Source organism: Bombina bombina, chromosome 8 (genome assembly GCF_027579735.1).
Source record: "Bombina bombina isolate aBomBom1 chromosome 8, aBomBom1.pri, whole genome shotgun sequence".
Taxonomy (NCBI): Eukaryota; Metazoa; Chordata; class Amphibia; order Anura; family Bombinatoridae; genus Bombina; species Bombina bombina.
In genome coordinates, this window is record NC_069506.1 from 248,352,240 (window position 1) to 248,366,099 (window position 13,860).

Sequence of the window (13,860 nt, forward strand, 5' to 3'; positions counted from 1 at the left end):
GCTCCGTAAACCGCCGCCACCTACGTTATCCCTATGTACCCCTAATCTGCTGCCCTAACATCGCCGACCCCTATGTTATATTTATTAACCCCTAATCTGCCCCCCACAACGTCGCCGACACCTACCTACACTTATTAACCCCTAATCTGCCGACCGGACCTGAGCGCTACTATAATAAAGTTATTAACCCCTAATCCGCCTCACTAACCCTATCATAAATAGTATTAACCCCTAATCTGCCCTCCCTAACATCGCCGACACCTACCTTCAAACATTAACCCCTAATCTGCCGACTGGAGCTCACCGCTATTCTAATAAATGTATTAACCCCTAAAGCTAAGTCTAACCCTAACACTAACACCCCCCTAAGTTAAATATAATTTTTATCTAACGAAATAAATTAACTCTTATTAAATAAATGATTCCTATTTAAAGCTAAATACTTACCTGTAAAATAAATCCTAATATAGCTACAATATAAATTACATTTATATTATAGCTATTTTAGGATTAATATTTATTTTACAGGTAACTTTGTATTTATTTTAACCAGGTACAATAGCTATTAAATAGTTAAGAACTATTTAATAGTTACCTAGTTAAAATAATTACAAATTTACCTGTAAAATAAATCCTAACCTAAGTTATAATTAAACCTAACACTACCCTATCAATAAAATAATTAAATAAACTACCTACAATTACCTACAATTAACCTAACACTACACTATCAATAAATTAATTAAACACAATTGCTACAAATAAATACAATTAAATAAACTATCTAAAGTACAAAAAATAAAAAAGAACTAAGTTACAGAAAATAAAAAAATATTTACAAACATAAGAAAAATATTACAACAATTTTAAACTAATTACACCTACTCTAAGCCCCCTAATAAAATAACAAAGACCCCCAAAATAAAAAATTCCCTACCCTATTCTAAATTTAAAAAGTTACAAGCTCTTTTACCTTACCAGCCCTGAACAGGGCCCTTTGCGGGGCATGCCCCAAGAAGTTCAGCTCTTTTGCCTGTAAAAGAAAACATACAATACCCCCCCCCCCCAACATTACAACCCACCACCCACATACCCCTAATCTAACCCAAACCCCCCTTAAATAAACCTAACACTAAGCCCCTGATGATCTTCCTACCTTGTCTTCACCATGCCAGGTTCACCGATCCGTCCTGGCTCCAAGATCTTCATCCAACCCAAGCGGGGGTTGGCGATCCATAATCCGGTGCTCCAAAGTCTTCCTCCTATCCGGCAAGAAGAGGACATCCGGACCGGCAAACATCTTCTCCAAGCGGCATCTTCTATGTTCTTCCATCCGATGACGACCGGCTCCATCTTGAAGACCTCCAGCGCGGATCCATCCTCTTCTTCCGACGACTAGACGACGAATGACGGTTCCTTTAAGGGACGTCATCCAAGATGGCGTCCCTCGAATTCCGATTGGCTGATAGGATTCTATCAGCCAATCGGAATTAAGGTAGGAATTTTCTGATTGGCTGATGGAATCAGCCAATCAGAATCAAGTTCAATCCGATTGGCTGATCCAATCAGCCAATCAGATTGAGCTCGCATTGTATTGGCTGATCGGAACAGCCAATAGAATGCGAGCTCAATCTGATTGGCTGATTGGATCAGCCAATCGGATTGAACTTGATTCTGATTGGCTGATTCCATCAGCCAATCAGAAAATTCCTACCTTAATTCCGATTGGCTGATAGAATCCTATCAGCCAATCGGAATTCGAGGGACGCCATCTTGGATGACGTCCCTTAAAGGAACCGTCATTCGTCGTCTAGTCGTCGGAAGAAGAGGATGGATCCGCGCTGGAGGTCTTCAAGATGGAGCCGGTCGTCATCGGATGGAAGAACATAGAAGATGCCGCTTGGAGAAGATGTTTGCCGGTCCGGATGTCCTCTTCTTGCCGGATAGGAGGAAGACTTTGGAGCACCGGATTATGGATCGCCAACCCCCGCTTGGGTTGGATGAAGATCTTGGAGCCAGGACGGATCGGTGAACCTGGCATGGTGAAGACAAGGTAGGAAGATCATCAGGGGCTTAGTGTTAGGTTTATTTAAGGGGGGTTTGGGTTAGATTAGGGGTATGTGGGTGGTGGGTTGTAATGTTGGGGGGGGGGGGTATTGTATGTTTTCTTTTACAGGCAAAAGAGCTGAACTTCTTGGGGCATGCCCCGCAAAGGGCCCTGTTCAGGGCTGGTAAGGTAAAAGAGCTTGTAACTTTTTAAATTTAGAATAGGGTAGGGAATTTTTTATTTTGGGGGTCTTTGTTATTTTATTAGGGGGCTTAGAGTAGGTGTAATTAGTTTAAAATTGTTGTAATATTTTTCTTATGTTTGTAAATATTTTTTTATTTTCTGTAACTTAGTTCTTTTTTATTTTTTGTACTTTAGATAGTTTATTTAATTGTATTTATTTGTAGCAATTGTGTTTAATTAATTTATTGATAGTGTAGTGTTAGGTTAATTGTAGGTAATTGTAGGTAGTTTATTTAATTATTTTATTGATAGGGTAGTGTTAGGTTTAATTATATCTTAGGTTAGGATTTATTTTACAGGTAAATTTGTAATTATTTTAACTAGGTAACTATTAAATAGTTCTTAACTATTTAATAGCTATTGTACCTGGTTAAAATAAATACAAAGTTACCTGTAAAATAAATATTAATCCTAAAATAGCTATAATATAAATGTAATTTATATTGTAGCTATATTAGGATTTATTTTACAGGTAAGTATTTAGCTTTAAATAGGAATCATTTATTTAATAAGAGTTAATTTATTTCGTTAGATAAAAATTATATTTAACTTAGGGGGGTGTTAGTGTTAGGGTTAGACTTAGCTTTAGGGGTTAATACATTTATTAGAATAGCGGTGAGCTCCGGTCGGCAGATTAGGGGTTAATAATTGAATGTAGGTGTCGGCGATGTTAGGGAGGGCAGATTAGGGGTTAATACTATTTATGATAGGGTTAGTGAGGCGGATTAGGGGTTAATAACTTTATTATAGTAGCGCTCAGGTCCGCTCGGCAGATTAGGGGTTAATAAGTGTAGGTAGGTGTCGCGACGTTGTGGGGGGCAGATTAGGGGTTAATAAATATAACATAGGGGTCGGCGATGTTAGGGGCAGAAGATTAGGGGTACATAGGGATAACGTAGGTGGCGGCGATTTGCGGTCGGAAGATTAGGGGTTAATTATTTTAAGTAGCTTGCGGCGACGTTGTGTGGGGCAAGTTAGGGGTTAATAAATATAATATAGGGGTCGGCGGGGTTAGGGGCAGCAGATTAGGGGTACATAAGTATAACGTAGGTGGCGGTCGGCAGATTAGGGGTTAAAAATTTTAATCGAGTGGCGGCGATGTGGGGGGACCTCGGTTTAGGGGTACATAGGTAGTTTATGGGTGTTAGTGTAGTTTAGGGTACAGTAGTTAAGAGCTTTATGAACCGGCGTTAGCCAGAAAGCTCTTAACTCCTGCTTTTTTCAGGTGGCTGGAATCTTGTCGTTAGAGCTCTAACGCTCACTGCAGAAACGACTCTAAATACCAGCGTTAGAAAGATCCCATTGAAAAGATAGGCTACGCAAATGGCGTAGGGGGATCTGCGGTATGGAAAAGTCGCGGCTGTAAAGTGAGCGTTAGACCCTTTAATCACTGACTCCAAATACCAGCGGGCGGCCAAAACCAGCGTTAGGAGCCTCTAACGCTGGTTTTGACGGCTACCGCCGAACTCTAAATCTAGGCCTAAAAATGCTCCAGTCCTTCGAGCTAGCGATAAGTAGCTGCACATACTACTGTATGTACATATTTGGTACTTGTAAAGCACGGCTAAACACCCGTAAGGGTCTAAAGGCACTGCTCATTTAATCGACCTCGGAAGAATGAAAGGCAGAGTGGACCTTGCCGGGGATTGAACCTGCAACCCTTGGGTTGCTAGAGAGCTAAACCACAGTGCCTTAGCATGGTGAGCTATCTGTTAGACTTCAAATATGTGTCTCTTGTCATTGGCTCACATGTGTTCAGCTACCTCGGAGTAGTGCATTGCTGTTCCCAAGCTTACTAAAGTTTTCTCTTCAACAAAAGATACAAAGAGAACAAAGTAAAATTGATAATAGTAGTATATTTTAAAGTAAAATTAAAATTCCCTGATGTTTCTAAATTATGGATGTTTAATTTTTACTTTACTTTTGCATTTATTTAAAAAAAACAAAAACTAATAGATAAAAATAGCACAGTAACACAATAATAGAAAAACTATATCTTGTCAGTTTTACACAAAGCTAGCCAAGGATTGAGTATTTTGTATAAACAACTGGGTATAAAAGGATGAGACATGACTTGTTTATGAAACAAACATATTATATACATAGCAATTTTAGGCTGTCTTTATTTTTTTTTTCTTTCATACAGGAAAATGCAGAAGAAATAATGCATATTAAAGGACTATATTTAACATTTCAAACACTATCACTTTATGCATCATGGGTCTAACACAGAATGTGCTTTTCTTCATTTTTTTTCAAGGTAAAATATTATAATTTGTCAGCAACAGTATTTCCTGTATTTTATATGCAAAATTTCTAGATTAAAGAAAGTGGGCTAGATTACAAGTGCCGTGGTAAATTATTTTTTTGCAATAGCGAAAATATCGCTAGCGTTAGGCTTTTTGCACTTGTTGGGTTCCGCTGGTATTACAAGTTGGAAAAAAAACATATTTTCCGCTAGTGGTAACCTGAAAAGCACAAAAATCCTAAACTGAGTTTTCACGTGTGCGTGCATGTGTTCCCCCATAGAAATCAATGGAGACAAAACAGTGGAAAAGAACCCTAACAACCTACTTAAGAAAACGAAAAAAATGTTAAAAAAACACCCTACCATAAGCCCCTAGCCTAATAACCTCTAATCCACCATCCCCCACATCGCAAAATACCTAAATAAACTATTAATCGCTAAACTATAAACTCCTAAACCGCCAACCCCACAATTCAAAGCACCTAAATAAACTATTAACCCCTAAACTGCCATTCCCCACATCGGAAGCACTAAATAAAACTATTAACCCCTAAACCACCATCCCCCCACATTGCAAAACACTATATAAAACTATTATACCCTAAACCACCATCCCCTCACAACGCAAAGTACCTAAATAAACTATTAACCCCTAAACCGCCCTCTCCCCACATCGCAAACACTAAATACAACGATTAACCCCTAACAGTCATCCCCCCACAATGCAAAGTACCTAAATAACCTATTAACCCCTAAACCACCATCCCCCACAATGCAAAGTAATAAACTAACTAAATCCCCTAACCTAACACCGCCTAACTTAACCAAATAAAAATACCCCTAAATTAACTAAAAAAAATACTAACTACCTTAAAAAAAAGTACATGAAAAAAAAAAAAATAATAATCTTACCTTTTAAAAAAACAACCATTACAGAAAAAAAATAACCTACCATTACAGAAAAAAAATATCATTACAGAAAATAAAAAAGTGACCAAAAATAAAAAAATGTAATCCTATTCTAATGCCCCTTAAAAAATACAAAAAAAACAAAAAAAAGATTAGGTTTTTATTGAATATTACAAGTAAGGTTTTTTTTTTTTTTTTTTAGGTAGTTTGGAATTTGTTTTAGTTAATTTAGGGGTATTTTAATTTGGGTTAAGTTAGGGGTTTTTAGGTTAGGGGTTTTAGTTTATAGTTTATAACTTTGTGTTGTGGGGGGATGGCGAAATAGGGGTTAATAGATTTAGGGCTAGTTTCCATTGAGTTGGTAAAGTTTGGAAACTGGTGGTAACATACAAATTCTCCATTGACTTTAATGGAGATAAATGGTTTTACACCCAGATTCCAAACATTACCACCTCAATGAAAATTAGACCTTTTTTAGGTACTGCGGTGTGGGTGGATGGACGGTTTAGGGGTTATTAGTTTTTAGGTACTTTGCATTGCGGGGGAATGGCAGTTTAGGGGTTATTATTTTTTTTAGGTACTTTGCATTTCGGGGGGATGGTGGTTTAGGGGTTAATAATTTTATTTAGATACTATGATATGGGGAGGTGTCGGTTTAGGGGTTAATAGTTTTTTTAGGTTCTTTGCTTTGTGTGGGGATGGCAATTTAGGGGTTAATAGTTTTTTTTAGGTACTTTGCATTGTGGGGGATGGGGGTTTAGAGGTAAATAGTTTTATTTAGGTACTGCAATGTGAGGGGATGGGGGTTTAGGGGTTAATAATTAATTTAGGAACTTTGCGTTGTGGTGGGATTGGCGGTTTAGGGGTTAATTGTTTTATTTGGGTACTGCAATGTGGGGGGTGGCAGCTTAAGGGTTATTAGTTTATTTAGGTTCTTTGCATTGTGGGGGGGGTGGCAGTTTAGGGGTTAATAGTGTACTTTGTAATGTATTTTTGTTCTGTTTTGTGCAACTTTTTATTTTCAGAACCCAGTTTACCACAGCTGTTAGATTGCAGAAAGGATTGAAGTATAAGAGGTGATTGTGCTAGAGCTATCGTGATGTCGCTAATCTTGTAATATCAGGGGAATGAAAATTGCTTGCGAAATTGTTAGCATCTCACTTGTAATTTAGCCCTATGTATGTTAACAATATCTTTGAAATGTATTGCAGGGTTGCCCAGGTTAATAATCTTTCTTTATTCATTTTGTCCAATTTAGGTACCACCATGCTGCAACCTGTTTTTGTATTTATCTCTTCTGCTGAGGACAATTAGAGACAGAACTAAAATATGCAATAAAAGAAAGTGTGCAAACAAGGCAGTGTGTAAATCCTGTAGATAATTACTTTAAAAAGCCTATATTCCACATAGCCTTTTTTGCACAGTTCTTTATTGCCTGTTTTATATCTTACATCTTAATATTTTTGTCAGGCTAATCTTTGATTCTAATGTATAATTATATCTAGCATTTATTTACTGTTTAATATACTATTAATCCAGGGGCTAATATTCTTCTAATGAATCACCATTTTGTTTAATTGAGGTCACTGTAGTAAAGCAGAATACACTTGTGCTTATACTATCACTACTGGTTAAAAGGGAAATATAACATCACACAACAGTCTTGTAACCTACAGGTCAGACCTTAGAGATCTACTGGAAGACATGTTTGGCACATAAAAACAAAATGGCAAACACATAAAAATTATAAACCTTGGTTAAGGTATTCAATGAAGACAAGGTTGCAGCTCTGCATATTTGTTCTACAGAAGCCTCATTCTTGAAGGCCCAGGAGATAGAAAGAGGATGAGTGAAATTAGCAGTAATTCTGCCAGGAGGTTGTTGACCTGCCTCCAAGTAAACTTTGTGGATCAAACCCCTTAACCAATTGGCCAAAGACACAGCCGTAGCCTTCTGGCACTTACATTTACCACAACATAGAACAAACAGACTGAAAGACTAACAAAATTCCTTTGTCACTTGTTGATAGAATTTCAAAGCTCTAACAACATCCAAATGATGGAAAATATGCTAATTAGCAGAAGTACGATTAAGACATACCAATGGAACAAACATTTCTTGATTAATTTTCCCTGTTGAAACCAATTTTTTTTTTTTTTAAATGGACCTAATACGCAAAACAGCCTTATCCTAATAGAACACCAAATAAAGCAAATTATACGAGAGAGCAGATAACTCTGAAACACCTCTGGCGGAAGATATAGCCTGCAAAAACAATACCGTTCAAGATATCATTGTGATGTCTAAAGAATGCATCGGTTCAAATAGAGGGTGTTGCAACACTCAAAGAACCAAATTCAGGTTCCAAGGAGGAGCAATAGGCTTTATCACAGGTCAAATTCTTGCTAAAGCCTGTACAAAGGACTGAATATCTGTTAAACAAGATCAATTCCTGTGTAACAGAACAGAAAGAGCTGACCTTTAATAGAACTAACCTTTAATAGAACTAGCAGACAAACCTTTGTCTATGCCCTCTTGAAAAAACTGCACAACCCTTTGAATTCTCACAGAATACCAGGAGTGACCTCGATCAGAGCACCAAGACAAATAAACTTTCTAAACATTATGATAGATCTGTCTGGTCACAGGCTTACCAGCCTCAATCAAAGTGTCAATGACAGATTCAGAGAAACCCTTCTAAGAAAGAATCAACCGTTTAATCTCTATGCAGTTAGGCTGAGAGACTGCAGATTTTGATAAAAGAATGGTCCCTGCCTCTTTGGCAGCCACCACAAAGGAGCTCTGGACATCTGAACCAGGTCTGCATACCAGGTTCTGTGGGGCCATGCTGTTAGCTATGAGAATCATCACAACATTCTCCACTACTACTCTGGGAAGAAGAACAATCCATGGAAACAAATAAACTAGATGATGCTGCCATGGAGTAGCCAAAGCATCTATCAGTTTCACCTGAGGATCCCTTGATCTCGACCTGTATCTTGGAAGTTTATAATTCAGATGGGAGGCCATGAGATCTATCTACAGACAAACCCAACAACTTATTAACTGGTTGAAGATCTCCTGATTGGGAGACCATTCTCCTAAGTGGATAGCCTGATGGCCAAAGTAATTTGTTACCCAGGTGTCCACTCCTGGGATGTAAATGGCTGAAATTGTGCAATGGTGTACATCCATCTAAGTAAAAATACAAGATACTTCCTGCATTGCTAGGGAACTGTGTGTACCCCCTTAATGATTGATGTAAGCTACCATTGTTATATTGTCAGATTGAAAGCGGATAAATGGGGCTTAACAAAGCAGGAGCCATGCCCGTAGTGCATTGTAGATTTCTCTTACTTCCAAGATGTTGATTGTTAATGTCACTTCTTGATGTGACCAAATACCCTGAGCCCTCTGAAGACCCCATGCAGACAGATTGACATCTGTGGTAATTATTGTCCTGGTCAGATGATGGAACCCCATGCCCAGAGATACCGGGTGGGGAAACATCAACCAAGAAAGAGTCTAAGTGAATTATCTAGGATAGATCATAGTGATCTCCATTCCACAGACACAGCATGCACAGTTGTAGTGGTCGCAAATGAAATCTTGCAAATGGCATGGCAACTGACACTGCTACCATGAGACCAACTACTGCCATGCACTGAGCTAATGAAGGGCAATTTAAAGACAAGCTTCTGGCAAGCCAATTGAATCTGGAGCTTGCATTAATCTATAAGAAAAATCTTCATAGTAACTGAATCTATAATAACTCCCAAGAGAGAAGTTTTGGGTATGTTGACCTTCAAACAAAGAAACCAAAGTGTTAGGATTTGTTAAGTTCTTTTAGAAAACACTACTACAACAGCTTACTGCTAATGTAGGACCACTCAGTCTCACACCTTACCTCGGATTCCCACAGATTGAACTTAAGGGAACCCTGATATGCTCATTGATCTGAGGGTCACTACAGCAGGGTAGCTGAGTGAAAACTGAACCTTCACGCAACAATGACTGCTAGCAGCAGAAAGGAGAGTAATTCTTAGAGGAATGTAACTTCAACAGTAGTGAAAGAGTTAATTACTGCAGGTGCCTTAATTCACACACACAAGCAGTGTAAAATAGTTTATGCAGCAGGCTTTAGCAAACACACCAAAAATCACACAGTACTTTGTTATCTGAATGTATAAATCAAGCTGAGGGCATTATGTAAACCATAATTTGATAATGAATATTAGTTATTTCCAAACTTGTTCAATGAAAGCATAAGAAGCTGTGTTAATCTCATGAAACAGGTAAAGTTGAAGTTATACAAACAGTTATTTGCAAGCAGATATGAAGGTTAATTGTGATAAAGACTGAAGTATGCTTAGGAAGTCCGTTTATGAGAAATGGTAGCAATATGAATCTTTGTCACAGTTATTTGTATGCAAGTTAGTAAGTAGAAGAAATAGTTTAGTGCATATTTGTCATCTGAAGCGTATATGAATCCCCAGCAGGTGAGAGTTACACAGTTAATATGGCAAGCTTGAGTGTAATGAAGTTGCAGCAGTACACACAGTTCATACAATGCAATATATACAGACCAGTATTACAGGAGATGGCAAATGAGCAGAGTAATACTGTTACCAGACAGCAAACAGTCCCAGCGGTATCACAGCGAGCCTGACAGAGAACCGCGGCGGGAGAATGTCGGGCGTGACGTCACACGCTGCAGGGAGTAACTTCAATACAGGAGAGAGACTGAGAAATCTCTGACTGGAATAAACTGTGAAAATCTTCAGGCACAAAAGAACATCTGCAGGTTGATTCAAGCAGGCAGAAACTCAGGGTGAGTTTGGAGAGCAATGAAGTGAAATACAGAGTTGTATAAACGGCTAGGTCTCTTCAGAAGCAGCTTGTCACTGAGCAACAAATTACCAAGCAATGAGTTCTGTTGGGAGGAGCCTTAAATAGGGCTAGTGAGTTCACTTTCTTAAAGGTACAGCATGAAAAGAGATAAATCCCTGACAGGACACCCCCCCCCCCCCCAAGGAGCCGCTCCGCGGATCAAGGACCAGGACGATCAGGATTCCTACGATGAAACAAGGAGACAAGACGGGGAGCAGAGACATTAGTGGAAGGTTCCCAAGAGTCCTCCTCCGGACCAAACCCTTTCCAACTGACAAGATATTGAAGTTGATTATGATGGTAACGAGAGTCTAGGATAGACTCAATCTCATACTCCATGCCATCAATAACTGAAGGATCCACCGTGTCATTCTGAGTCTTGTCTCTGATTGTACTGTACGGTTTCAAGAGAGAAACGTGGAATGTATCTTTAGAGAATCTGGTAGCTGAAGTGCTACAGCATTAACATTGACGACCTTTTGTATTGGATAAGGCCCTAAATATAGAGAAGCGAGTTTTTTTAGAAGGAACTTGTAACCTTAAATGTTTAGTGCTTAACCAGACTTTGTCGCCAATCTTGTAATCTGGGGGCTTGGATCTACGTAGATCATAATGGTGTTTCTGAACAGCCTGAGCTTCTTGTAAGACTTGTTTCAATGTTGTGAAATTAGTGGCAATGGTGTTAACAAGATCATTGACTATAGGCATGTTGGAATTGTTGGTCCGATTTGGGTAATATGAAGGATGAAATCCATAGTTGATGTAAAATGGTGTCATTTTAGTTGACGAATTTACAGCATTATTATGGGCAAATTCGGCAGTAGCAAGTAGAGAATGCCAGTTATCTTGTTGTTGGGTGCAGTAGCAACGAAGGTACTGCTCTAATGTTTGATTTGTCCTTTCAGTTTGACCATTCGTTTGTGGATGATAAGCGGTACTCAAACGTTTGGAAATGTTGAGAGAGGAGCACAGTTGATTCCAAAACCTTGAAGTGAATTGCGTACCTCTATCTGTGGTAATTGACTCAGGTAGACCATGTAATTTCACAATGTGATCCAGAAAAAGTGAGGCAGTTTCTGAAGCTGTAGGCAATCCTCTATGTGGTAAGAAATGTGCCATTTTAGAAAATAAGTCCACTACTACTAATATGGTGTTATAATTAGCTGATGAAGGTAGATCAATGATGAAATCCATAGCAATCGCTGCCCAAGGTCTATCTGGTACTGGTAAGGAGAGAAGGTAACCATAGGGACTCTTATGCTGATGTTTCTTAGTTGTACATACCATACAGGATTCAATGTACTGTTGAATAGTATCATGCATCTTAGGCCACCAATAATTCCTTTTAATCAAATGAGCAGTTCTATGAACTCCAGGATGACCAGCCAACAAGGAGTCGTGGGCAAAGGTAAGTACCTCATTCCTGAGAGAAGGAGGTATATATAATAGAGTGCCATGGTAGTATAAGTTGTCCGAATGTTTTAGTACATCCAATTGATCCAAAGATGAATCATACCTTAAATGTTCTTGTAGAGTGGTTTTAAAATCAGTTGTTAGACAAATAATTCTATCCGAAGGTATGATAGATGAAGGAGAAACCACATCAGTAGGACGAGGGTCTTTTCTAGAAAGAGCATCGGCTTTCATATTTTTGGATCCTGGTCTATAAGTTATAACGTAATCAAAACGAGAAAAGAACAAACTCCATCGAACCTGGCGAGCAGTAAGGGTCTTGTTTGATTTTAAATATTCTAAATTACGGTGATCAGTATAGATGGTGATTGGATATGTTGCACCCTCCAGGAGGTGTCGCCAAAACTCCAAAGCTGATTTGATTGCAAGTTCCTTATCACCAATTCCATAATTAATCTCAGCTGAACTCATGGTTCTAGAATAGTAGGAGACAGGATGCAAAGGTTCTTTATCAGAATGTCTTTGAGATAAAACAGCCCCCACAGCAAACTCAGAAGCATCAACTTCCAGCGTAAAATGACATGTGGGATCTGGAAATTGTAAAATAGGGGCTGAGACAAATTTACTTTTTAGAATATTAAAGGAATGATCAGCATCTTGATTCCAAACAAACTTAACTTGCTTACGTGTTAGCGTAGTGAGAGGTCTGACAATAAGAGAGAAATCTTTAATGAACTTTCTATAAAAGTTCGCAAAGCCAAGGAATCTTTGAACATCTTTTTTATTACGTGGAATAGGCCAGTTAGTGATAGCGTCCACTTTGCTTGACTCCATTGAAATTCCAGCTGGTGAGATGCAATATCCAAGGAATGATATGGTGTTTGTGTTAAAAATACACTTTTCAAGCTTTGCATAGAGATGGTGTGCCCTTAAACGTGTTAATACTTGTTTGACATGTACAATGTGAGCCTGTAGAGAATTTGAATAAACCAAGATGTCATCCAAGTATACGACAATACAGACATCTAACAAATCATGAAAGACATCATTTATAAAACATTGAAATGTCGCTGGGGCATTGCACAACCCGAAGGGCATTACAGTGTATTCATACAAACCGTATCTAGTACGGAATGCAGTTAACCATTCATCCCCTGCCCTCATCCTGATCAAATTATAGGCACCTCTGAGGTCTAGTTTAGTAAAAACTGTGGCACCTTGTAAACGTTCAATAAGTTCAGGTATGAGGGGCAGGGGGTATCTGTTCTTTTTTGTGCATTTGTTCAACTGCCTATAATCGATGATAGGCCTAAGACTGCCATCTTTATTTTTTACAAAGAACATTGCTGCAGCTGCAGAGGAGGTGGAAGGTCTAATAAACCCTTTTTTCAAGTTGTCATCTAAATATTCTTTTAAATGATTTAACTCTGGCTGTGACAACGGATATATATGACAGTATGGTATGGAGCTTCCAGGTATAAGATCAATAGGACAGTCATAGTCTCTGTGTGGAGGTAAGGACTCAGCCTCTTTTTTATCAAAAACATCAGCAAACTCACTATAGCATTCTGGTAACTTATGTTCAGTGATTTGACAAAGTGTGTGTACCCCAAAACAGGATTGCTTACAATAATTTGAATCGAAAACCACTGATGCTGTAGACCACGAAATAGTGGGGTTATGTTTTATTAACCAATTCAATCCAAGAATTAGTGGATAAACAGAAGATGGAAGGACATCAAACGAAATAAGCTCTGTGTGACCTGAAGGGGTAACCACTTTGAGTGAGATAGTGTGGTGAGTTATGGGACCAGAGCTAAAGAATGAACCGTCAACCAGACGAATAGCTAGTGCAACACTCTTTTTTATTAGTGGTATGTGATTATTAACAACAAAAGTGTTATCAGCAAAATTCCCAGAAGCCCCAGAGTCAATTATGGCCTGAACGTTTATCTTCTGATGGGACCACTGTAAGGAGACATAAATAGATAGATGAGATTTTATGCTGTTAACCAAATTAACTGTATGGTCATTAGATGAAGTCTTACCCTTCTTTTGTCGAATCAGAGAGGGACAGTCCCTAACTCAATGGTTCTTTTCAGCACAGTAT

At 38.5% G+C, this 13,860-nt stretch overlaps 1 protein-coding gene across 2 annotated transcripts in view; it reads left to right on the top strand.

Annotated features, from left to right (window-relative positions):
* Positions 1 to 4,442: 4,442 nt before the first annotated feature.
* LOC128639088 (B-cell receptor CD22) overlaps positions 4,443 to 13,860 on the top strand; it is a 281,839-nt gene continuing 272,421 nt past the window's right edge. For both annotated transcript variants that reach the window (XM_053691238.1, XM_053691239.1), the window contains exon 1: positions 4,443 to 4,550. In XM_053691238.1, coding sequence (XP_053547213.1) covers positions 4,508 to 4,550 — 43 coding nt within the window. In that variant the 5' untranslated portion in view covers positions 4,443 to 4,507. The remainder of the gene's footprint in view (positions 4,551 to 13,860) is intronic.